Source organism: Syngnathoides biaculeatus, chromosome 11 (assembly GCF_019802595.1).
Source record: "Syngnathoides biaculeatus isolate LvHL_M chromosome 11, ASM1980259v1, whole genome shotgun sequence".
NCBI classification, from domain to species: domain Eukaryota; kingdom Metazoa; phylum Chordata; class Actinopteri; order Syngnathiformes; family Syngnathidae; genus Syngnathoides; species Syngnathoides biaculeatus.
In genome coordinates, this window is record NC_084650.1 from 10228083 (window position 1) to 10254490 (window position 26408).

A 26408-nucleotide genomic window follows, 5' to 3' on the forward strand; every position below is an offset into this window, starting at 1 on the left:
CTGACGGACACGCACGCAGGCACACATTAACGGTCTACTGGGCCGTCTGCTGGAATTAGAAACCAGTACATCCCGGCTCCTTGAATTCCCTCTGTCCTTGCCTGCTCCCCCCCGCCGCATCCGAACGCCGCTCCCCCCCCCCCTCCCCTTCGGATAAATATGACTTCACATCTTAGTCTCTCCTTGCACCCGGAGGACATCGCGGGGACCCATCTACAGGCGGACCACGTCTCAGTCCAGCCGTGTCCTTGCGCCCACCTTCCCTCCCCTTCCCCCGTGTTCTCTCCCAAAAACAGAACATTTGCCATTTTTCATCAATAATGGACAGCCCTCCCGTGGTGAACACGCCACGTTGTGTGGAGTGCAATGCTTCTTTGTGTCCACGGTGCCCTTGAGGGATGGCCAGAGGGGAGATTTGTCCTATATAAACGTCGCCGCCCCTGCCTGCGCCCAAATGGAGATCCAAATTGTCATTCACCTTGTCCATTACCCTTGACTTGTTGTTCAGACTCTGTTGTGCAGGAAGCAATTTAGTTTACCCACCTCCCCTCCTCCCTTATCCAGAGCAGTCACACTGATGGAGGAGCCATACATACATATATATATATATATATATATATATATATTATATATATATACACACACACACAATATATATACACACACACACACACACTTTTGTTCGTACTTGTGTTGTATAATTTAAAAAAAAATCTAATTGTGTTTTCCCGCCCTCGACTCACCTGTAACTGTTGACCTTATTCACAGAAAATAACACATGCAGGGTGATTATGCTTATTAACGTGTTGATTAAAAGCTTATTAGGCATCTTCATCTCATTTTGTTTCTGAGTGCAAAATATTTCAAATGTCCCCTACGATGTTGTAACTCTTGAAAATGAAATGCACGATAAAAGTGATGAATTTGAAATGTTAGTGATGTTCGCTTTTCAATGTGTGTGGGTGTTATTGTTACGGTGATTCTTATTTATTTATGTGTTTTATTTCTTTTTGCATACCTCATTGGGGGTGTTGGCTCCGTTGTTGACAGACGCGCTCCACGGGTGCTCGGCGCCCTTGGCCTCGTTGTTGCGCGGCGCGCTCCCGGGGCTGCACGGCTTCAGGAACATGAAGTCGCTTTTGGACGACTCCGGGCTCAAGCAGACTTTATAGCAATAAGGCTGAGTCAGGCCGCCGCTGCCGCTGACCTCCACGCAGTTGGTGGGCACTTTGTTGGCCGTGGAGGAAATCTGCAGGTTGAGGTTGGATTTTTTGAAGACGTCCGGGGGAGGCTCGGGCTGGAAGCCGCCGCAGCAGCAGCGCGCCAAGGGGGGCAGGTTGTAGCCACTCGGGGTCTCCCGGTCCTTGTAGCACTTGACCGCGGCCAGGACGATGATAGCCACGAGGAAGATGAGCGATACGGTGCTGAGAGACACGATGAGGTAGAGGGCGAGGTTGGAGGGGGGCTGGGGGCTGAGCGTCAGGTCCCCATAGTCGGATAAGGACTCGGGCACGCCGTCCACCACCGTGAGGACCACCGAGACGGTGGCGGACAGCGGCGGCTGCCCGTTGTCCTTCACCAGAATCACCAGTCTATGTCTGGACGCGTCTTTGTCCACGAGTCGGCGTAAACTCCTGATTTCCCCCGTGTAGAGCGCCACGCTGAACAGCCCGGGATCAGTGGCCTGCGTCACCTGGTAGGACAGCCGCGAGTTCTGCCCCGCGTCGGCGTCCAGCGCCGTGACTTTGCCGACTAGGTAACCGGCATCCACGGAGCGCGGCACCACCTCCGTGGCCACGCTGCCGTTTCTAGGCAGCGGGGACACGATGATCGGCGCGTTGTCGTTCTGATCCAAAACAAAAACGTTGACGGTCACGTTGCTGGCCAGCGGGGGGAAACCCGCGTCCTGAGCTCGCACCACAATTTGAAAGTTGCGAAGTTGCTCGTAATCGAAGGATCGCAGGGCGTAAATGTTGCCGTTGTCCGAGTTGACGGACACGTACGTGGACACGGGCATGCCCTGGATTAGACCCTCGACGATCGAATAAGACAGATAAGCGTTCTGGTTGGAGTCGGGGTCGAAGGCAGTCACGGTGCAAATGGAAGCGCCCGGGGCGTTATTCTCGGTCACGTAGACGCTGTAGGACGGCTGCGAAAACCGCGGCGGGTTGTCATTCACGTCAGACACTTGCACCAGGATGGTTTTCCTCGTGGACAGCGACGGCGAGCCCAAGTCGCGCGCCGTCAGCGTGATGTTGTACTCGGCCAGCGCTTCCCGGTCCAGCAGCTCGCTCGTCACCAGCGTGTAGTAGTTCTTGAAGGAGGTGTGCAGCTGGAAGGGGACGTTGCCGGGGATTTGGCAGTCCACGTTGCCGTTCTCTGCCGAATCCCGGTCCATGACACTGATAACGGCTATGACGGTGCCCGGCGGCGCGTCCTCCTGCACCGGCGTGGACACGGACGTGAGGATGACTTCGGGGCTGTTGTCGTTCACGTCCACGATGTCCACCAGCACTTTGCTGTGCACGGCCACGGCCGAGGGGCCCCTGTCCCTCGCCTGCACGTAAAGCTCGTACACGTTCGCTTTCTCGTAGTCCACGACGCCCTTGACGCGGATCTCCCCCGTGTACGGGTCCACGGTGAACAGCTCGCGCACTTTCAGAGGCGCGTGTCCGCTGAAGGCGTAGGTCACCTCCCCGTTGGAGCCCTCGTCTTCGTCGGTGGCGTTCAGTTTGAGCACCGGCGTCCCCCTGGGCGCGTTCTCCACCAGTCTGGCCCGGTACACGGAGCGATCGAAGACGGGGACGTTGTCGTTGGCGTCCAGCACCGTGACGGTGATCACGGCGGTTCCGGAGCGTTCCGGTGACCCCCCGTCAAATGCGCTCAGAACCATCTCGTGCTTACTCTGCCGCTCCCGGTCCAGTGGGTTGTCGAGCACCAGCTCGGCGAACTTGCTCCCGTCGTTGCGCGTCTGAACGTTGAGAAGGAAGTGCTCGTTTGCGCCCAGCTGGTAAGAGCGCAGAGAATTGCTGCCCACGTCCAGGTCTTGCGCGCTCTCCAGCGGAAAGCAGGAGCCGGGCGCAGCCGACTCCGTGATGTCGACGTTGAATTCGCTCCACGGGAAGCTGGGCGAGTTGTCGTTGACGTCTAAAATCTCCACCTCAACTCTGTACAGCTCTAAAGGGTTTTCGATGACAACTTGGAGGTGCAAAAAACAGCTCGGGCTGCGCTCACAGAGCTCCTCTCTGTCGATCTTTTCGTTCACGAACAAAATGCCGTTCTCCAAGTTGACTTCCAGATATTGCTTCTTGGCTCCGGACACGATTCGGAAGCGACGCGCGGACAATTTGGCCACATCCAAGCCCAGATCCTCGGCGATGTTGCCCACGAAAGCTCCGTGCTCCAGCTCCTCCGGGATGGAGTAGCGGATCTGCGCCAGCACCAGGTCCACTCCGCAGGCGCACAGGAGCAGACAGATCGCGAGCCCGGTCACCGGCACCCAGCGGCATCTGGGCAGCCTGCGCGCGTCCATTTCTGGAGCCTTGCGTAAAAGCGGGGACGAAAGGGAAAAAGATTTAGAAATAAAAGTCACCCCAGTCGGATCAAATAAAAAATGCACATTATTAACTGCTTGAATTTGAAAGTGTAATCCGGCGTGCTATTCCGCTGCAACTTTCCAACATATTTGCAAGTGTCTGAAAGGATTGTGCGAGGAAAGACGGAGCACCCGTCCTCCCGTCCTCCCCCCCCTCCCCCCCCCGCGCGTCACGGGGAGCTGTGGGAACTGGGAAGGCTCGCACTTTGATTTTGCACCGGCTGGGAGGCGTGCGAGGGAGTGTGTGTTACAGAAAGACATAGAAAGGAAAAAAAAAAAGAGGCAGGGAGGCAGGGAGGGAGGTAGGGAGGGAGGGGGGGGGGGTCGTGGGTGCTTGGAGCCCCTCACATCTCCGTATTGGCGGGCGCAGAGTGTGCACGACTCTAATTACTGTCGAGTCGACGTTTAACCATTTCCCAGCCTCGTGTCACTCGCACTGGCCTGTGAAAGCGACGACAAGGCGAACATTTGACAGCAAACGTCACCGCCACATTGGATGGGGTGGTAGGGGGGGGGGGGGTCAAATTGCGCGCCGGCTGACGCGGTTTGTCCACGGACGACACAAAACGCTGCCTTCGATGAAGCAGGAGCCCGCTCCTCGCAACCCATAATTCCTCTTACGCCCCCCCTTTCATTAATCAACCGCCGCCCCCCCCCCCTTCCCACCCGCAAACACAGCAGACGATTATCAAGGATATTGCACTTTAATCACAATCCCGTGTACATGTCTGAGCTTCTTTTGGGGATGTGATGAAAGTGACAGCGAGGAGGAGGTCGTTATAATGCGACGAGTGCGCATTACAAGATTTTAATTCACATAAGCAGGCCTCGACATGGATCAACATAATCAACATAAAAGCCATGTCATGAAGCCCTCATCATATTTCCCCCTAATCAGGTATTCTTCTTATGATGATGATGATGATGATTATCATTAGGATTCCGACTTTCCTGGGTGACGTGTTTGCAGCGATGTCACGTTGACAGCGGACGTGAATGTCGTTCCCAACAAATTGCAACAGCGAGGAAAAGAAACTACCACCGCGGGATGCTTTTGTTGTGCAACGGCGGCCGCTTCGAGAAGCGCCGAAGCTCAGAGCCCGAGTGAGGGGCAAAGCAAAAAGGACGCCATTGCGGATCAACAAGACACGAGTGGCATCTTAATGCTAATGTGCGCTCAAATCTTTTGAAGTTTCTTGCCGACACGGGCTGGGCCCTGCAGGCGGCTCGGAGAGGGAAGATGGGATGGGGGGGGGGGTGAAGGCCGGCAAATAAGCAATCATTTGCCATTTGGCCACATTTTTGACGTGCACTCGCATCTCGACGTGTCGCTCAAGTGCTGAACACAATGACTTTCTGTCTGCTTTTAAACAAATGACAACGAGGGACGATTTTCCTCCAGCCTTCCCATTCGCCAAATTCCCAAATCCCCAGGTTTAAATAAGTATATATTAAAAAAAAAAAAAATACACACACACACACAATCAGCTTGCAGACTTAACCTCAAGCAGATGGTTAAGCTTCTCCAGAAATGATTACATTTCTGGAAAAAAAAAAAAAAAAAAAGGAGAGGGAGAGAGGAGGAAAGCAGCACTTCCATTGCCTTGCCTTCTTTTTTTTAATTAACGGAGTGAGGGATTAGTGTGTAGCTATCCGGGATCAAGGGTTCACCGACGGAAGAATACAAATGTTTTGTGATAAATAATCCCGAAGCGCTGCGACCGACGCTCCCCGGTGCCGCCAACATTAGCATGCATTACACGCCGCAATAAGCTGCTCGCAGCCTCCACGATCGCCTGCAAAGCCGCGCTGGGACACGCGCGCGGCCGTGACGTGGCCGGACCCACGCGGACCGACACCAGGATCTCGACGCCAGTACGGAACCACGAACAAGAGTGCCGCCCAACCTCAAAAACAGTTTCAAATCGTATTGCGTCACATCGAGTTGAGGAAAGGATCCAGCACTCCCGTGACCCTTGTGAGGACAAGCGGCTTGGAAAATGCATGGGTGGGCTCGTTCGGTCATTATCAAGTTAACGTACTTCCTTCTAGACTTCATAGTTTAAGTGTGACAAGTGCGCAGATCCGAGTGGGTTTACCTATCCTATGACTCCCTCTAGCGGCCTTTATTGTAAATTGCAGGTATTCAAGCTTGCAACAAAAACACAGAACACAAATACTGTGCCGTACTCACAAAAACAGTCCATGCTTATATGATAATAAAGTCATACTTTTCATCAAATGTACAAATATTACTGTGAGTTAATTTCAGGTTTTTTTATATACTTTCGTGCATGTTTTTTTTTGGTTTTTTTTTTTTTTTGGTTGTGAATAGAATTTAAGTATGTGATTATTGCTATCTATCTAGACTAGCTATCATCTATCTATCTATCTATCTATTATCTATCGAGCTAGCTATCTATCGATGAGCTATCTATCTATCTATCTAGCTATCTACTATCGGCTTCTTTCTTTCTTTCTGGCTTTCGGGCTATCCAGCCAGCAGCGGCCAGCCAGCCAGCCAGCCACCCGCCCACAGATCAGATCTATCTATCTAGAGAGCGATCAGCGAAGCGATCGATCTAGCAGCGAGCGAGCGATCTATCGAGGATCGATCGAGCCTCGGGCGTTCTTCGGGGGGCGGGCGCGAGCCATCCAGCCATCCGGCCATCCATCATCCACCAACCACCCCACAGAGCGAGGAGCTAGCTAGGAGCGATCTAGCTAGCGATCTATCTAGGATCGATCTATCTAGCGATCGATCTATCTAGCTAGCGAGCGATCGAGCGAGCGAGCTAGCCGGCTTCGGGCTTTCGGGCGGGCGCGAGCCAGCCAGCCATGCCGGCCAGCCAGCAGCCCACCACCCACAGAGCCAGCGAGCGAGGAGGAGCGAGCTAGCGAGCGAGCGAGCGAGCGAGCGAGCGAGCGAGCGAGCGAGCGAGCGAGCGAGCGAGCTGAGCGAGCGAGGAGCCGGCGGCGGGCGGGCGGGCGGGCGGGCAGGGCGGGCGGGCGGGCGCGAGCCAGCCAGCCAGCCGGCCAGCCAGCCAGCCACCCACATATGAGCGAGCGAGCGAGGAGCGAGCGAGGAGCGAGAGAGCGAGCGAGCGAGCGAGAGAGCTAGGCGAGCGAGCGAGGAGCAGAGAGCGAGCGAGCGAGCGAGCGAGCGAGGCGGGCGGCCGGGGGGTGGCGGGCGCGAGCAAGCAGCCGCCAGCCAGCCAGCCACCCACAGAGCAGCGAGAGAGAGAGCGAAGCGAGCGAGGATCGAGGAGCGAGCGAAGCGAGCGAGAGATGAGAGAGAGAGAGCGAGAGCTAGCGAGAGAGCGAGCGAGTCCGGCGGCGGGCGGGAGGGCGGGGCGAGCAGCAGCCAGCCATGCCAGCCACCCACCCACAGATCCAATAGATCGAGCGATATAGCTATTATTATCTATCGATCTATCTATCTATCAGCTATCTATCTATCGATATATCTAGCTATCCTTCTTCTTTCTTTCTTTCTTTCGGTTCTTTCTTCTTTCTTTCTTTCTTTCTCTATCAAGCATCCACCGTCCATCCATCCATCCACCCACATATTATAATCTATCTATCTATCTATCTCTATCTATCTATCTATCTATCTATCTATCTATCTATCTATCTATCTATCTATCTATCTATTATATATCTATCTATCCATTCTTCCGTAAACTACAAGTGCACCCCTAAATTAAACTTACGAAATGAACAATAAGTAGACTGCATTGCTAAAATGATATTTTCGTAATAATAAGCACCCCCCCCCCCCAACCCCCCCCCCCACTCCCTTGACCTTCATTTTTTGTGGTTGTCGTTGTCATCCGCGATGCAAGACCGCCATCTTCTGGCTATAGCGGGGAGGGCAACCTCTTACCCGATGACGTCATGCCTCTTTTCATCTTTGGAAATATCCTGGCTCGTCAATCTTGAGGTAATTATGGTGAGGATGTTCCACCACCCCCTCCCACCCCCATTTTTTAAACACCTATACCCTGCGATCTTGGAATATAATGCTGTCAGATGTTCAACTAATATGTGACGTAGCGGCACCATGACAACTGCTGGGTACAATATTGCTGCTATTTATATATTCCCAAATACTGTAATGCACGGATTTAATTGACACTGTCAGAAAACAGTACATCATTTAATCCTAATGTACCTTCGTTTCACGCTTTTGCAAGCAAAACAAAAACAGTAAACAGTATTGTTAAAGGAAAATATTTCTATATGACGGACAATGAAGATCTCACACGTAAACCATCAACGTATCGAGTTTTCTAGCTATTTCTTTACCTCGGCAGCTGATGGCTCATTGTAATAAGTAGTTTATGTTCATTATCAACCAAAGAATAGTATTCAAACTTCATGTTTGTTTTCAAAGAAATACTGTCATAATGAAGAAGGTTGGTGTTTTTATATGAAATAGATTTTCCACGGATAACAAAATCTAACAAACCATTTAAATCCTGAAGTGTTCTGTGAAAGATTTTGCCCTCCTTACAAGGCTTTCGTATTGTAGGTCAAAGGTAGCCTGACCCTTTACCTTCCTTCCCACGTGGTGTGAAGACTTTTTGTTGCGATGACACCAATTAAACGCTAGAGGGAGCCACAAACCAAGGCACGAAAGTCTGGTTCAGACAATCTTGAACACTGTCAGATTTCACATCTGGTCAACAGACGCATTATCTTGGTCCTCGTGTTTTTCAAGTGCTGCGGGCGTCACAAGAGACTATTCTGCTGACCTTGGCGGACTATGAGAGGGATAGGGCGGAAATGACATGCAAATCATTAAGAAATAAACAAATAAATTAAAAAAAAAAAAAACAGCTGAAATCTGCCTTGATGACAAGGGAAGCAGTTCGGGCCGCGGATCGCCGAGAAACCCGTGAAATGGTCCTCAAATCTGGAGGAAGGAAGAAAAGCGGAAAACAAACGTGAGGAGAACATTGCGAAAGAGCCAGTAGCGGAGCAAGTGGCGAGCTGATGGGAAAATGAAGAGCGACTGGGAAAAAGGGAAGGGAGGAAAAGAGAGAAGAGGGAGGGGGGAGGGGGGGGGTTTGGGCTTTGGTCCACATGCACCTCAGCTGTGTAAACTGAAGGTCGGATTCCCTCGAAGAAGGGGGACATTAATAAGAGGCTGGCACCGCCACTGGTTATGGACCCTCGCCCGATCTGTCACACCCGCTAATATCGTGACGATCATTCGACTTTACACGCGCAAAAATGGAAAATGTCAGCGAGCCGAGAGGCCTACCGAGGCAGTCTGCGTGTGTGTGCGCGCGCGCGCGCGCGCTGCAAAGTAAGTCTGACTGCCATATGCGAGGCACGCTCGCGAGAAAGCGTCTGCATGTCGCCGAGCTGGCATCGGCCAAAAGAAAAGAGAAAAGAGGTGCAAGATGGAATCGGGGAAACGGGAGACAAACAGGAAGAAGTTCGCAGGGGCGGACCGTCCGCCGCACTCATTGGATCTGAACAGAACAGAACCAGAACCAGAACGAGGAGAAGGAGGAGGAGTGCGAGACAGACACGAGCACATATTCCTGCTCCGGATTATAAAATTCCCGCAAGTTGCAGACGTGTTGAAACAGAAATTCACACCGCAAGTTTCTCGTCCGCCAGGTAACAGATGCAAAAGTCGGGCGCACATGCAGAAAGCTAAACAGTCGGATAGACATAACAGTCGCGTGCACGCTGGCGAGCTGGAGGAGCACATTCCAGGGGAAACAGGTGGGGGTGGCGGTGGCAAGCTATCGCCGTGACTTTCGTGCGGATCGGGATGTTCACCGCTTCATCGCGCGCACGGAGGTCAGTGAAAAAGCGGGCTCTTTGGGTGGTGACCCCGTGCATATTTCAGCACGCGTTCCTTCCTGACCAATCATTTTTCAAGAGGCGAGGTAAAGACGGGAAACCACTCGCGTTCACGACCCGGACCTGCTGCATGAAATACAGTGGCACAGTGGGCCCGAGGGTTCTTCTCAAATGAGACAGATATTCCCTTCCTTAAGTGGTCCACGCCATTGTAAACCACTGTAAAATGATGCCGTTTGATTCAGATCCGCTTAAACTTTTTTTGGATTGTCTGATTTTCCAAGTTGAAACAAGCCAGACGGCGACTGTGTTGCTTGAAAGAGCCTCACAAAGTCAAGTTTTACCTGCGATAGTGGACCGGGAAATGAATCTTTTCATCGTGTATGACATCGTCCTCCCCAGATAATCTCACTCAGTTTATCTTATTTAGATCGCCCAATCACAAGGGTGAACATGCTCTTTAGCTGAGCCAATCAGAAGGCCATTTCGACCTGGCAAAGGCGCAGAGTGGTGGGACTAAAAATCTGACTGGTTCAAAAAAAGAAAGGATCATTTCATTGGTGCGTGTGTTTGACACCAGCAGTCGGGATTTTGAAGGCCTTGGGCAGGTAACACGGCAACACAAGAACCGGACACTGTGATCGGGTTGTATTGAACTAAAACACCCCCCACCCCCACCACCCCAAAAAAAAAAAAATCCACATTTACCGGTGCTGTACAGCACTGGAAATATGAATAATGCCTCACTGACAACTTGGTGAAGTGCTAAATGGAGGGCAACACTTTTGATCGTGTTTATTTATGGCGAAGGCCGCCACCCGCTGCATACAACAAACAGTAACTCAGCTGCAACTAGCTTAATGCTAACCTCCGATGGGAAACCCCACAGCAACACGGGCTAGCAATTAGCATCTGTTTGAGGTCCTTGTTACTGATGCAGCTTGTGTCCTAACTCAAAGGGAGGCAACGCATGCACAAAGATAATATAATAATACTCACAGGCATACATCCTTTATCCTCTGCGAAGAACAATTAATATTAATGCTGTGCTGAGAATCTGAGGAAGAAGCTGCTTCTCCGGTCCAGTCTACTGAATGTGTATGTCTGTCCCAAGTGATCTTGTGCACATTTTGCACTTCACTGATTTGTTGGCAACATCAGTCAACGTAAGAAAGTCAACGAGTGCAACGAGATCATCGAAAAGCTGCAACAAAAGTGGACTGCGAACAACATCAACGGTTGACTTGCGGGTGGCTCCAATTTCAAAATCTTTATTTTCCCCCCACATAGGAAATGACGCAAAGAGATTTTTATGTTTATGTCCCGCGGACGACCTTAACGTTGGGGCACGAGAGCAAACCTTTTCTGATAATATTTCATCACATGGAGGGTGGGGGGGGGGGGGGGAAATAACATTGTTACTAATATGAGTCAAAAGTGTGTGTGTGTGCGTGCCAAGGCGGAGAAGGAGAACCCCCGCCTTGGGGGCCACAAGGCACTTGACATGAATGTGCCTGTAATCCCGTCTTCAGCAAATTCTCGTCGGCGTCCTCCGCGCCCCTCTGCTGTTTGTTAATGACGCTCCGCTTAATTGGGCTCTCGAAAGGCCCCAAAGTCATGAATGAGGTTGCGCCCGCGAGCAGGTTTTCAAATAAACACACGGGTCGGCTCACAGAATGTGCGCCGAGGCCAAAACATGAGCAAGAAAAAGAGGGGGCGAATTCAAATGTGACGGAAACCATCAAATTATTCATTTCCCTGCGTTTTTTTTTTTTTTTTCGTGTTTTCCTTGTGCTGACTGTACACCCCTCCCTCTCCCAAGTCTCCCTCTTTCTCTCTCGCTCTTTCCCTCTTGCACATTCCTCCCACTTTTACATATCTGTGACCCCCACAACACTCTTCCTCAGCACTTCAAAAACAAAAACGCCACTCCTCTTTCTCCGCCCCCCCCCCCCACTACCTGACATTGTGGCTCCGTGCCCAATGAGTCACACCTCTGCTAAAACCATCAGAGATGGCGAAAGGAGGGAGGAGGGCGCAAAAAGAAGGAAAGCGTCAGGAAGGAGAGAAAAAGCAGGAGGGAATGACAGCGAGGAGGAAAAATATAGAAAGTAAAAATGGGAAGAAAGAAAAAGAAAAAAGAAAAAAGAAAGAGGGCCTCAGGGGAATGAAAGGAGCACAGAGTGCATTTTGACTTTTTGACTCCAGCAGTCAACAACATTCACGCCGACAACAACACTTTCCACGCATCGCTCGGGCGCTACACACACGTAGCAAACAAAGAGGAGGCGAAGGTGCAACCGCGGGCCTGCCCCCCCCCCCCACCTCCGCCCTCGCTTGCCGTTGCCCTTGGATACCGTTCAAAACAATCCCCGCCGGGCAGGACGGCGAGCCAGGAGACCAACGTACGCGGGTCACACACGAGCGTGTTTGTGCATTTTGCTTTCCCGGAGGGACTGTTGTGTCACAGTCTTACGGAATAGAAAAATATAAAACAACAACAACAAAAAAGTACAAGGTAGAAGTACTCCCCGGCTGAAACGGTCGAGGAAATCGAGTACGACAGAGCCTCCAAGGTTCCGTTTCTTCAGTTTGCTCTCGACATTTTCCCGGAAGTGGAGAAAAGCGTCACCGTCCTAAAACCTTTTCCCGATTCGCTGACCAAAGGGAAACACTTCCCGTGTTACGCTAACGCTAACGACGAGCACGTCGAAGCCCAACTTGCCAAAAATGTGTTTTGTTTTGTTGTGTTCCAATTGCAGACGTCGAAATTCTCCAGTGCATTTCACAACTCGCACAAAAGCGTTGAAAAGGTTCGCCCAATTTCTTCCGTTATCACGTCGGTCATCTGTTAAAAACAACGTGTGCGGGCTTTTTCCTTCTTTTTGGAATGAGTTTTTAAAAAAAAAAAAAAACAGAAAAATTGAAAGACAAACAAAAGTATCTTGCACAACGTTTGCTGAACTGAGCTCGTACGGTTGGCGATCTGTCGACGTCTGACGTGAAAACATTCCATCTTTTGGAATCATTGAGAGGTTAAGCGACATCTCAACTCAAGCTGATGCTCAAATTTGTGCCGCCTTCACCTTTTGACCTTTTGACCGAAAGTTTGTGACTTTTGCGGCCTTTTTTGTTGGTTGGAGTTCCAAATTTGAGCCTCAAGGACATTCGACTTTGGAAATGTATTTGATGGACGTTTCATGGACGAGCGGCTCGCGTTCGGCGCGTGTTCAGTTCGGAGCTGGCCTCCGACCTTCCGCTGGGGCGAGTCCACGCTCTGAGGTTTTGTCCAGGTACTTCTCACTGCAAACGTGCTTGTCTAGCCACAAAAATGATAGAAAAATGGGCTTCTGGACGCCATTGGCAGGTCAGGTGTTGTGTCTGACATCTCATCCTTCAACTTTGACCTCAGCCTGCTCATTTGGGTTTCAGACGTTTACGAGGTTTGGTGGGTTTTTTTCGCGACGGTAGGGTGGGGTTGTTTTGTTGTTGTTGTTTTTGGGGGGGTCCCCCTTGAGCGTTCCACAGATCAGCGCAGGAACGGCCTTCCTCAGGTGGTTTTTTTTCCCCTGAGGGTCCAGACGGAAGGTGTTGCTTTCATCTCAGGTTGTGCACGAAGGGATTTGTTGCGATTTGAAGGGAATCGGAAAGGGCTCTTTAGTGGCTCACAGCTTGGACGGGGTCAATCCTCGTCGAAGCTGGGGGGCTTACGAGGCGCGGCGTTCTTCTGCCCACGGCGCTCATGTTTTCAAAGCCAGACCAGCCGGCCGCAAAGCTCCTTTTGCCCTTTTGTGCGCGACTCACCAGACAAAAAAAAAAAAAAAAAAAAAAAAAAAAAAAACTTGGAAGGCCTTCACGTCGGAGCACATTCCCAAACTATTTCGTTTTTTTTTTTTTTTTTTTTTTTTCTTCTTTGAAACAAGTGTGGGATGGGGTCGAACAACAATTACGGTAAAATGTGACTAATATGTCACAGACATGCCGGTTGGTGCTTTTTTTTTTTTTTTTTTTTTTGACCTCCTCTGCTTCCCCCCACCCCTCCTTTTTCCACCCATCATCTTCTCGCAAATTCTTCACTTGGAACCCGTGTAATTGCAAACAAAAGAGCTGACTCGTCTCCAGCCGAGAGAACGATAACGACGGCGGCGAGTGGCGAGGGTGCGCGCGAGCCTTCTTCAAAGTGAAGATGACGCTGGATGGCTGGAGAGAAATCGAAGACGGTGAACACAACGCGGGCATCGGAATTGGACACCGCACGCGGCCGTTCCTGTACTCGCAAAGTACTTCCCGCTGCAGTCAGTGTGTGTTGCCGCAGTATCCAAGCTACACGTCTGCACGGTCGCGAGCGTACGGCCTGGTTGTGTTTGGAGCCGGCCCAGGCCAGAGGAGCTCAAAGCGCTGAATGTCATCATCAGAGCTGTCGGGGAGCCAAGCGGTAATCACACCCAGATCACCTCCGCGCTCGCGCCAACTTCCAGCACCAGTCACCCCAGATCTGGCGTGCACGTGCGTGCAGCAAGTCGGCGTGCGCGTGCGCTCTCCACGTTACATGCGGTCATAGTGAGCGAGTGAAATGTGTGCACTGGAGAGAAGAGGGTTTATTTTTTTCTCTCCTCCTCCTCCTCCTCCTCCCTCCATGTCATATCCCACCCCTCTATTTTCCATTTTTACATGCAGCTCCAGATGTGAAGGCAGCAAAATATTAAATTACACAAATGGGCTCCTTTCTGCGCTCGGGCCATATCAAAAACAAGCCTGACGGGACGCTGACTGCGTTTAACGTTATCGTTTAGCGGTCATCTCGTGTACTTTGCTTTGGTTCTGAAAGTTGCCTGGTGTCCCGCTCTCGCTGTCCCGTCCAACTCATTCTTTTTGAATTTATTTGGAAGGGCCAGCCGACGGCCTCGCTTTCTGCACAGCCCACTTGGCCGGATTTAGGCAATTTATTGTCGCAGCGGCAACGCAATTGTAGTTGAACCTCATTCCGATAAGCGCATGAGTGGTTTCCATCGGATTATGTGAAAGTCAAACAGAAAAATGAAATATCAAATAGTTGTGCCACATCAAGTTTCACGATAAGCTTACCGATGTTAATGTGAAACAACCTTCATGTCAAATAATCGACGCTAAATCTGAAGGTGTAACACGCGTACCGGGCCCCAGAAAAAGGTCACCTTTTGCTCCTGATCTGGATGCAGTTCTGGATTCTTATTCTTATTCTTCTCATTTGCCATTTTGAGTCATTTCGGGATTTTGCCCTGGTTGACCGCAAGTCGATTTCCAAGCTGCGTTCAACAGCCCGGCAGCCGTTTTCCAGCATTTTCGGTCGTCTCTCGAGTCTCACAGAACATCCTCATGACGATAGAAGCAACCAAACCAACCAAAGATCGAGTCAGTTCTCTCCTTTCACAAGGTTGCGTCCACGTTTTTTCTCTACGTTCGTCATCAGAATCAGAATCAGCTTTATTGGCCAAGTTTGGAAACAACGCATCAGGAATTTGTCTCCGGTAGTCGGAGCCCCTCAAGTACGACAAACACGTTGAGTACGACGGCCGACAGAATTTATTTTTGAACTGCCAGTTGTGCAAAGGATGCAGAGCACTCTGAATTCCCTTGAGAATGATCGTCCAGCGCAACGGACCATCGGGCAAAGGGAGTCAAGGCTGCAAGGAATGGATCCCGCCTGTTCTTGACGAGCGTGTAAGTAAGTCCTCAAGGATGGGTAGCGTGGTGCCCACAATTCGTTCAGCAGTTTGGATTGGCCCCTTGAGGTCAGAATTTGTCCTTTTTTTTTTTGTGGAGGGCCCAAACCAGACTGTGACGCAGGTACGCAGTACAGATTCGACGAGCGATGTGTAGAACTGTCTCAGCAGCCCTCGTAGCGGGCCGCGCTTCCTCAGAAGCCGCACCAAGTACCGTACATCCTTCGCTCGGCTGTTTCGAGGATGGACTTGAGGTTTGTCTCCCACTTCAGGTCCTGAGAGACCGTCTTTGCCAGGAACTCGAATACGAGGGGCCGCCCCCTGGAATGGGTTTCCCCAAAATGACTTTCTGACCGAAAAGCGGCAAAACAGGGCAGTGACTTTGGGGCTAGTACTTTTTGCTTTTGTGGCACTTTAAACTATAAAACAACAAAAAGCAGGACGGACAATATGCCTTTGATGGCAAAAAAAAAAAAAAAAAAACCCAACTATGAAACGCCCCGTAAGCGATACTGACTTTTCCGCTTGGCTCAAGTTGAGCATCATTGAATTTGATTTTCAGTCTTAGGTCAGCTGACCGCCTCACAAACAAGCAGACGCACAAGCAAGTCAACGTTTTTCTGCTTTTGTTCACTTTTCACCCTCGTCGGGGCCTGCGCTGGACACAGCATTGTACTGTATTTCAAGTTGTATGCAAGTACTGTTACGCAAATAACTCGAGAGAATGTTTTTGTTTCTTGTGCAACTCCGAGCGTTAACCTTGTGCTGTCGTAAACGATCTCGCTAAACATCACCGCATAGCATCCGTTGTTGTAATGCGAAACAGTTGCAGTTGCTTGGCACGTAAAGTGGGGAATAATTACATCTTTGTTGGTGTTTTACGATTGTTGGAAAGATTCTGGAATGCAAGCGTGTCATTAAACAGGTTTTGTCCCTTTTCATTTTCTTCCAGTTAGCATCTTAATGTCTTAGCTGTGAGACGTGTGGAGAGAGTTGCGTGGAATCAACTCTCACATGAGACACTTTTAGTCCAGCGTGACCAAATTCTGAATGAACCTTTGATATATTTCCATATTTGAATCTATTGCACTCTAAAACCACACTTTTTCTTTACCCACACAGCACAGCACAGCACAGCACAGCGGACAAGAACAATCATGAAAATGATTGTTAGAAGGTCACTTAATGGAGACCAGAACTCCACCGAGGCCAACGCTTAACAACGTGGAGCGCATTCTGCTTGACTTTGATTTTCCATCTTTCTTCTGTGTCGTAGCTATTGGACAATCCTGTCAGTTGATGACATTTATGAATATGGATGGCGCCTATTTGAATTTGAGGTTGACTACTCTACTGATACGTTTCTGGATTTCACACCATAATCTGGACTCCATCAAATAATGCAGCGTTCCCCCCCCCCCAAAAAAAAAAAGTAATTTAGAACCGATTTTTTTTTTAATAATCTTCCAAAAGAACCACGAATCCATCAAACGGATACGCGAGCATCAGCCTCATTCTCGACAGAGGTGATAAGAGTGGCGCTGTGAGGCCCGTTTCAGGGGGCCATCGACTCTACAAAAGCTGGCGACGCCCCAGGGTGGCTGCATTGGTAAAATTTCACACGGTATGATTTATTATTTCTTGGGAGGTGGAATTAACTGTCATTATTGGGACACGTACGTATACCGAGTGATGGACAAGACGAAAACATCATGGGAAAACCCCCCACAGGTCTCGGTCTATTGCAACATCATTAGGAATGATCCAGAACAAGCCCGAGCCGGCCCCGACGAGGAACCTCATCAAAAATGACGTACTCGCACCTTAGAACCGTCGTCGAGTTGGAGTGTTTGCGCTTGCACTGGGATCGCTTTACACTTTTTTTTTCTTGTTTTGGAATCAAATGAATCTTCAGCTGTGACCCAAAGCGTCACATTGGGCGAGGTCACGACGTAAGAGGCGCCATCCATTGCCTCCGTTCTTATTCCATCAGAAGTGTTCAGTTATTGTCACGATTTGTCATGATCCTGCCGCTTCAGCACGGGTGCCCGCGCTGATTGGGAGGCGCGCACCTGCGCCTCATGCGGGCGGACCATCCCCCGTGTATATATAGGACCCGGTGACGACTGGTCCTCCGCCAGTTCGTTGAGCTTCATGCCCCGTTCCAGCACTCTCGTATTCCCGATTGAACCTGTGTGTACCGACCTTCGTCCGTTCTCAGACCAACCTTGCAAGCCTGACTCCTTGACACTTCTGCCTGCGTTGATTGTTTCCCCGTGTACCGACTCCTGCCTGTCCGCTCATCTGTTCTCTTCGCCCGACGTCACACCGGACTGCCTGCTCGATCCCCGACCCCTGCGTACAATAAACGTGTCTCTTCTTGAACTACCTTGCGTCTTCCGAGTTCCTGCATTTGGGTCCTACTCTCGTTTCCGATGGGACGTGACACGATTTTGCGATGACCTTCCTGAAAGAACAAGTGGTCATGAGTCCAAGGTGTAAACGAACTCTCAGGGATGTGATTTGGCCTCTTTGTGACTCCGGAGAGGCTACGTGGGATACAAAGCGAAGGGGTGGAATTGAATTGGGTTTGATTAACGAGGAGGACATCGGCTTTGGTTGGACCGAGCCTCGTTGCACAGACACCGCTTTGATGTGGAAAAAAAGTTTGCTCCGAGCTGAACCTTGGAAAAAAAAAATGCATCGTATCCTCGCTGCAATTAAAAGTAAGTCTTCTTATTTTGACAGCTAAATGTGTGCATTTCAACACGCCTTCGACATCAAGGCGCCTTTTATCTACTTGGTCTTCAGCAAGCATTAGCACGTTGCGCCGTCCCCCAAATCTACCTGATGTCCCCGATATACTGCACATTTTGTTCTGGGAGGAGTCAAAGCTCGTCTTCTGAGAAATTAAACCCAAAAGTACAAAAACAAACGAACGAAGGGGAAAAAAAAAAAAAAAAACCTCAGGGATGCAAACTGAGTGTCGACAAGGTGACGGCAGTTTCGGATCACGACAGAATAAACGCAATGAGCGCTTCAACTGAGGATGGGTGAGAAAGTCACATGGACGATGGGTTGTCTGCGCCGTAGGAGGGTGTGAAGTAGATGTGGACCTCGTGGAGAGAGAGAGAGAGAGAGAGAGAATGAGAGAGAGATGGAGAGAGAGAAAAAGAGACAGATGGAGAGAGAGAGAGAGAGAGAGACAGGAAGAGAGAGAGAGAGAGCGCGAGAGAGAGACAGAGGAAGAGAGACGGAGGGAGAGAGAGAGACAGAGAGAGATGGAGAAGAGACAGGAAGTGATACGGGGAGAGAGAGAGACAGAGATGGAGAAAGAGAGAGAATGAGAGAGAGAGAGAGAGAGAGAGATTGAGAAAGACAGTGGAAGATAGACGGGGGAGAGAGAGACAGAGGAAGAGAGACTGAAAGCGCGAGAGTGAGAGACAGAGAGAGAGAGAAGGGAGAGTGAGACAGAGGAAGAGCGACGGAGAGAGAGAGAGAGAATGAGAGATGGAGAAGAGACAGGAAGAGAGACGGGGAGAGAGAGAGACAGAGGAAGAAAGACGGAGAGAGAGAGAGAGAGAGAATGAGAGAGCTGGAGAGAGAGAGAGAGAGAGAGAGAGACGGACAGAGAGCGAGAGAAAGTGAGCGAGAGAGAGAGAGAGAGAGAGAGTTAGAGAGTTAGAGAGAGAGGGCTCCCCTGCTCAGGGCATTGACTGAATTGTTTCCACATGTGTGTTATAACGCAGCAGAGTTCTGGGCGGGTTTGGAGGACAAGAAGAGAGAAGCGGGGGCTGCCATAGTTGATGCTGAAGTGAGGGGTGGCGGCGGTGGCGGTTTTGGAGGGGGGGGGGGGGGCGTCGGGTTTCACAGCACCGTGTTGCACATCTGTTCCCGCAACCGAAAACACGCAGCACACACACCATTGGCCACACACTGATAAACCGCCAAACAGTTGCAAACATTGTTGACAATTTTGGGGTTGAAGTCTTCTGCGTGCGTACTTCACTTCTCCGCTGGCACCGTCGCCCAGGACGCTACGGGCAACCCGGGCGTTTTTTTGGCGGCGCAGCGCGTGGAAGGAAAATCTGAACGTCTTCTCGCTAGCCGTCTTCCGCTCCGAGGGAAAGATGGAGAGATGAAGGAGATACCCGAGACGACGACAGCGTCGGGCGGAGGAGGACGGACGTGAGCGAACGCGTGGGAAAGACGCTTTCTTTCTGCGTTGTGACGAACACGCCAGCGTCAGAAATGTTGAACTGCCCCCACGGTTGTTCAGGATGAGCGTCCGCGAGCGACACAAAGCTCCAAGTCTGATTTACACAAGCGACCAACAAAGGCGAGAAGAGAAACGAGGACAAAATGAAAGGGAAGAACGGGAGAAAAATGATAATTGGCCACAGTCGGGCGTGTTTGGCGTGAGAAGAAAGAAAAGGAGGACAGAGAAAGAACCCCCCCACGGGGGAGGATGGATGGCAACACTTTGCGCACCGCACAGCGCCACAAACTTTCCTCTTCGTGGGCCTTTTGTTGGCCGAACAAGGAACAAAAAAAATAACGTGTGGACATTTGCCGTGAAGGACTCGACTCCAGTTGAAAATTCAGTCCAAAAAAAAGACATTTGAAAGGGTAACGACAACAACTGCGTCATCGGTGCTACTTGACCTGACCCTTACGCGGTTGTGATGCGTGGATGAAATCCTACGTCGGATTTGCACGTGCAGTCCAGTGGTTCCGAACCGTCTTAACCTCTTTTTTTTTTTTTTGCTGTCTTTACCACAGGCCCCAGTTTGGCAAAAATTTGTTACCAAAAAAAAAAAAAAAAAAAAAAGGCCACGTTCGAATGTTTTTTGCCGTTCTTCGTCACAAAACTGTCACGCGACGTACAACAAACGAGTCGGGTCGAGTCGAGCTTATGCACCGTGGAGCGCCCCCCTGACCCCCCCAAAACTGGCCAGGCCTGTCATAACCCCAGGACCACACAGCTTTCCACAGGTGGACCACCTCCCAATTTGGAGGCCCACTAGAGGAAAACACCGGAGTCAAAAAGAAAAAGTGGTTGCACAAATCAAAAACCGCTCGAGAAATGGTGATAAAAACATATGAAAATGAAAAGGCAAAATAAAACTCCTTCCTCATTCCGTCGACCCATCGAGCGTCTCCGGCGGGCCGATCCCTGACTTGGGGTCATAACCCTTCCAAAATCCCAACCGCCACAACTTGAAGCCATCGTACACCTTGTTTACCTTTACTTCGCCGTTCTTTGGGTCGCACCAGAACTCTTTTCTGGCTTCACACGTCGTTCTTTCTCTTCGCTCGAGATTTTTTTTTTTTTGTCTAGGTCGGCAACTTAGTGCCACTTGAGCCTTGGGACTAAATGGTGGAAAGTTGTCTTGAATAAAAGTTGTTCTATTCTACCTTGTCATAACTCTGTCTGCTCCAAGAACCGCTTATTTTTTAGGTATTAAAGAGGAAACCCTTGTAACATAAATCATGCGATGTGAGGGAACGCGACCATCATATTGGATGAGAGAAACTGGCCAGCGCCGCCGTCAGCGGTCCTATTGACACCGAAGAACTATTTCTCCCACCGTCGACTTTCAAATGAGTCAGATTGGACTTTCCCAGCTGTGCTGAGGTTTGGCATTGTTTGCTCTACTGGTGCACTTACATTGGAATTTTTATCTCTTGAGAGTCTGCTTTTTATTGAAATAACACGTAACCGTAACTGCTGCCCAAATGGGCTCACAAGTCTGCTAAGTCCTGTTTCCACCATGCACTGCACTTTGGTATGCCGTGAATTTTTTCCGGCTGTTTTCATTGTCAAAAGATGTGAAGAAGGGGCCGAAAATAACTTTTCTGCGCCCCTGTCGGGCAGTCACGCTAAGTGTTCTTGCAGAACCCGATCGGGCGGCGAGGGATACGCTGCATTTCATCGAGCCGTACTGAAGTACTACTCCTTGCACTGTTCTGAAATAGTGGATGGGAAGATGAAAAATCCAATTTGAATATTTGAAAATATCCAGCAAGAAAGTACGCTGGCGTATTTTGATTGATGCGTTTGAGCTGCCGCGTCACCGTACGAAAAGGTTTTCTTTGGAGTTCAAAATGGCTTACTTTAACCAGGATCCCTCGCCGTAGCTTAGCCACAAGTAGAACGCGCCCGGGTCTGTTTTGTACTTGTCGGTGCAGTACCAGACCAACCTTTCGCCTTTTCAGCTAGCCTGCCAGCTACATAGCAGGACGGGTACATAACCGTTGTAGTTTTACGCCACGTCGGAGCATTTTTCTCATGTTTTCTGTCTGACATCCCAGCAGACAATGAGGCACTCCAAAGTGGCCACGTACATTTTATGGCTAGCTAGCAAACTGCATATTTCAATTGCGCCAGACAACCGCTGATGCAAAAAAAGGTGTGCAATTTCTTATATGTGGTGGGGGTGGGGGGGTCATTGAGGGAGGGGGGGTCGATGTTGGGCTCCGGCGTAACTGTGCCAAACAGGAAAAGACAAATGAATTAAAAAAAAAAAAAAGAAAAAAAAACAATTCAATGCTTTACATTTCACCAATTGAGTACAAGACACAGGTGGATCCTCCATTTATGTTCAGAAATGTGTAAAGCACTATATTTATGAATATCTGAATCCACTTTTGATCTGACTTCAACTAGGACTCATCACCAGCAGCTCGTCAGGCTGTCTGCCATTCAGCATTTTCAATCGGTGCCGCCACATTTCCACGGCTTCTCTTCGGCACTACAGAAGGCTTCCTTCATCTTCATCTTCATCTTCATGTCATGCACCCAGTTGCAACTCCTACCCGAAAACTGGACACCGACTCAGTCAGAGAGACAAATCGTTCACTTTCAGTGTCAGTTTATTCACACACATCGAGCGATACAGTTGCACAGACATCAGCATCTGGATACACACAAGTATCGCACACAAATTGATCAAAGTATGAATAGGAGTAAAAAAATGACACCACTCAAAGCTTCCTGGGTTGGTGGCTCTGGACATTAAACACACAATAAAAATGAAAAAAAAAAAAAAAAAAGACGCACACACAATCCAGACTTCACATAGAAAACGAAACATGGCATCCATCCCAGTCAGCAGGTTCTTGCAAAGTACAAATACACGGGGAATACTTCAGTTTTGAATTTCCTCTTGAAGATGGGCCGAATTTTTTTTTTTTTTTTTTGAGACGAGCATGTCGGCGGTTCCGCATCTGCGGACCGTGGCGCACCGCACTCGGGCTGGCGGTTCTTAGCTTGGCTTTGGTCCTCGTTTTGTGCGCGCGTTGAGAGCAGCTAATCGGGATGGAGGTTGGAAGGTCCGAGTTTCTTGGCCCGGGCCGGCAGCTACACGAGGTTGTGCAACATCGGCAAGAACCGAGTAAAGATGGGACACAGCCCCCCCCCCCCCCCCCCCCCCTTCGTGTAAGTCAGACCTACAGTACGTCTCCAGGCTGATGCAGCATCTGTGCTTTGTTAGACGTATTCCTGTTGCACAAGAATCTGGGGCAAGGGACAACAAGACAGGCTAAACGGTGTTTATTGAACTTAAAAGTCCAGTAAATTGTGGCGCTCGAGAGCTCGTCACCGACTCATCTGAGAAACGGAGCCGCACTGGAAAGAAAAATAAACCAAAACGGGCCACCGGTGGAGGGATCGCCTTTGGTGCTAACCTGACCGCTTACCTGATTGAGTTTGGACTCGGGCCAGAACCTGATCTGGAAAGCGGGTCAGCGGGTACTGTTCTGAGGAAGATCTGTTTCGAGTCTTCTCTGTGTGTGTTTTGGAATTAGCGCGGTAAGGTCAGTCTCCGATTTACAAACATTTAAGGCCCCCGTGCCGTTTCGTTTTTCATTTAGTCGCAGCCCAAGGCCATGTTCCGCTCGCATCGCTTTTGCTCCCCTCCTTGCGTCTGGTCTGAGAGAGATGAGGACCCGCTGGTGACCCCGCGGCTTGCAACACACACACACACACACACACACACACAGACAGACAGACCGGCATTCTTGCAACTTTCTATATGCGCCCTCAGACGTGCACACCCGCCAAGAAAACACGGGCAGACAGAAGCCACACATGCGGACGGCATGCGGGACAAGCCATCTAATCCCAGTAATTCGTCGCGGGCAGACAGGTAGGACACAGCAGCCACAACAAACACAAAGTGCAGATGTCGCGGCCCCCGCGGGGCACGGTCACGTGTTTCCGAGAAGGAGCGATTAGCGCTGACGCACTTGCGCCAAAAAAAAAAAAAAAAAAAACCGACACGCCAAGCGTACAGATGCTCCGGCAGCACGTCTGAACTCAGTCACACCAAAACAGAAATGTTCTCGGAGCAGACGCGCGCAAACATACACCTGTGGTTTGGGCCCGCGGAACAGAGAAGTCTTTGGTCTTCGAGCTGTCTGTCCCACTTAAAGTGAGCTCGGCTCGCGAAGACGAGCCGACAGAAACAGAAAACGCACACGTACGGCGATGAGTACACTGCTGGAGCCGAAGACCTGACTAAGCTGAATTCCCCCCGATCCCCTTTCCTATTTTCCATCTGCCTCAGCGGAGGAGAACCTGCGCCGGGACGAACTCGGGCCCACCGCGAGCATGTCACACTTTCGCCCCTCAGACTGCGACAGACTCACTTGACTCGGCTTCGTTTTTGTGTTCTTCTGAACACGCATTAGCCCCCCCCCCCCCCACTGACAGGAGACAGGCAGACTTGAATGAAGCTTTATCTCCTCTTGGTGTTGTGTGGTTGACCAGCAGCCAGCGGAGACAAGTGCAGCGAGCGTGCGGCCAGCCTCGCCTGCCTCTCCACCGAAATTACACGGGACAGTCCCAATTACCCTGTGGCCAACCGAAGCATTTCCTGGGTTCTAGTGCTACAGTGACGCCCGCGTGCACCCCTGCACCCCCCTTTTCCCTCTTTTGCTGTGGTTACAGCGGGTGTCATTAGACGCTTGTTTGACTGTAACCCCAAGAACGTAGCCGCCGGCCGCATCCACGCCGCAGGAAGCGCCGCCGTAACGTTCCAATAAGCGGGGATGCATGACAAATGGGAGCCTTCGGGCGAACGGCGGCTGGCGTAGTAAATTCCAGCCGCGTCCGGCGGGAGACGCGAAGCCAGCGCTGCGCACAAAGTCAGAAATTCGAGACAAGCCGCTGCGACTTCTGGGAGACGGAGAAGCGTTTTGCTGGAACGTTTTACGAGGGTTTGAAGCGTGAGGAGAACCGCTTGGACGAGGAAAAGTGTAAAGTGCGCATGTGGATTACAACAAAACAAAACATGATTGATGGCGACAAGTGTGATTTGAACAGTTGGGTATATTAGCTGAAACATTAATGCACAACAAATCAAAAACCGAGAGAGATATTTGGAAGACACAACAGACTTGACAAAAATACAAAAAATTATTTATGAGCTGACTCGGGCACAACATTAACAATATATTTTCTGCAGCATTTTCCTTTCATAAGCCCCTAAACGTCTTCTCCACTAACCTTTTCACGTTTTTACTCCACTTTATGTGACAGCTGCACAAACTTCAGGCCTTGCTGTTTTCGCAGAAATGCAATAATTCTGATGATAATGTCACAACTGGGGCGTCGATTCCACTCGAGTGTTCCAACAGCAAAAGAGATTCTTCTGTCAGCACCGCGTGTGACATAAGCCAGACACTCTGCAGCATGTCATGGCAAAAGAAAGCAAAAAAAAGAAACCCCAAAAATCCATTTTCTTTTTCGCTGAAAGTGGAGGAGGCGAGAAAAAGGCGACAAGTGAACAAGTGGGCCGAATCCGAGTCGCGGCTGATTGACATCACCGAGATGAGGGCAGTGCAGGTGAAGGACGTCACCTGTCGTCACCCTGACTCCGCCCATCAACACCTTGGGAGTTGCGGGTGCGATGCCAAGGCATCACGCCCAGTTGTGGCCGCTCCAATTTCGTTTTCGCCGTCTGCTTGTGGGCCAAGTCACCAAATCGCTGCCATTTGCTCAGAACAAACTTCGGTTTCTGTCTTTTTCTTTTTTTTTTTTTTTTTTTTTTTTTTTTTACTTGATAATACTGTACAGGTACAGAGCAACTCAAAATGGGCATCACAGTTTTTTTTTGGTTTTTTTCTTTTAATGTTGTTTTATTGTTGTGAAATTCCACATTTGAGTCACAGGAGTGAATGGAACAGGCGTGAATTTAAATTGCAAAGAACAATGCAGGCACGTTGACAACAAGTATCCCAAAAAATGTACACACACCTTAATTTATAAATTCTTTTACATGTTAATAATTATTCAAATTATAATGAAAAATTTTACAATTATTTCAAGTGTGTGTAAATGTTTTGGGACATCCTGTACGTCATAGTGATTCAAAACATGATCCAAAAAGACTCTAACCTGTCCCTACAAATTGTAGGGTTAGGGTTAGCCTAACCCTACAATAAAATGATGTAAGTGCCAGAACTATCTTTCCATTTTTGACTGCATTATAGTTGAAATATAAGAAATCCTGGGAATGATGCAACTTCCTGTGGAGTGTGCGATCTGGGGAATCAGCTAAAGTGTTCATTTCTAATTGAAATTGCTTTAAAAAAAAAAAAAAAAAAAAACAAAGTGGATTTGGGATTAGGTGGAAGACAAATATGGACCAAATACAAACAATTTTGACGTCTAAATTCAGGCCCTTTCTCAGTGTTTGAGATGTTTTAAATGCACGCTATGTGCACGCTAAAAAATGCGTCCTCGAGCTAATTTTATGGTGCATGCGAGCCGATGGGCCGCACGGACGTCGCCCGCGCGTCCGCACGCAACTCGCCGCCGTCTGCCGGCCTGCGAGGGCTCCGACGAGCCTGCGGTTAGCACGAGAGTGTACACACCGGCGCATGAATATACAGAACACCAACGCAAACCTATTGCTGTTGTTATTCTTCCCAGAGAATGAATCTGTGGGGGGGGGGGGGGGAGACCATTTATTTACTTTGCGCTCTCCGGGCTGCAGCTCCATAACATTGGAGAGCAAAGAGAGCAAAAGAAAAAAGCAGGAGGAAAGCAAAAGGTAGGAAGGTGAAGCCGAAGGCCAGCGAGCGCCAGTCAAGAGTTTGTCAAGTCGCAAGTTGCGGTTTTGGTCCACTGCTGCATTTGCTTTTGGTTTATGCGGCTTGGGGAAGAAATGAGCAAGGAAACGGACCCGGCGAGGAGGGGAAAAAGGAGACCGGTTGACTCCCAACACTTGAAATCATGTTCAAGTGCTTCAGAATTTTATCTTCCGAGGGATTTGGTCAAT

The 26408-nt window shown here is 49.9% G+C and overlaps 1 protein-coding gene across 1 annotated transcript in view; it reads right to left on the minus strand.

Moving 5' to 3' along the window:
- si:ch73-233f7.1 (uncharacterized protein LOC100537710 homolog) overlaps positions 1-24945 on the minus strand; it is a 31218-nt gene extending 6273 nt beyond the window's left edge. Inside the window, exons 1-2 of the mRNA XM_061835218.1 lie at positions 24632-24945; positions 1019-3541 (exon numbers count right to left, since the gene is read on the minus strand). Of these exons, the coding sequence (XP_061691202.1) occupies positions 1019-3532 (2514 nt within the window). The 5' untranslated portion in view covers positions 3533-3541; positions 24632-24945. The remainder of the gene's footprint in view (positions 1-1018; positions 3542-24631) is intronic.
- Between the last annotated feature and the right edge of the window lie 1463 nt (positions 24946-26408).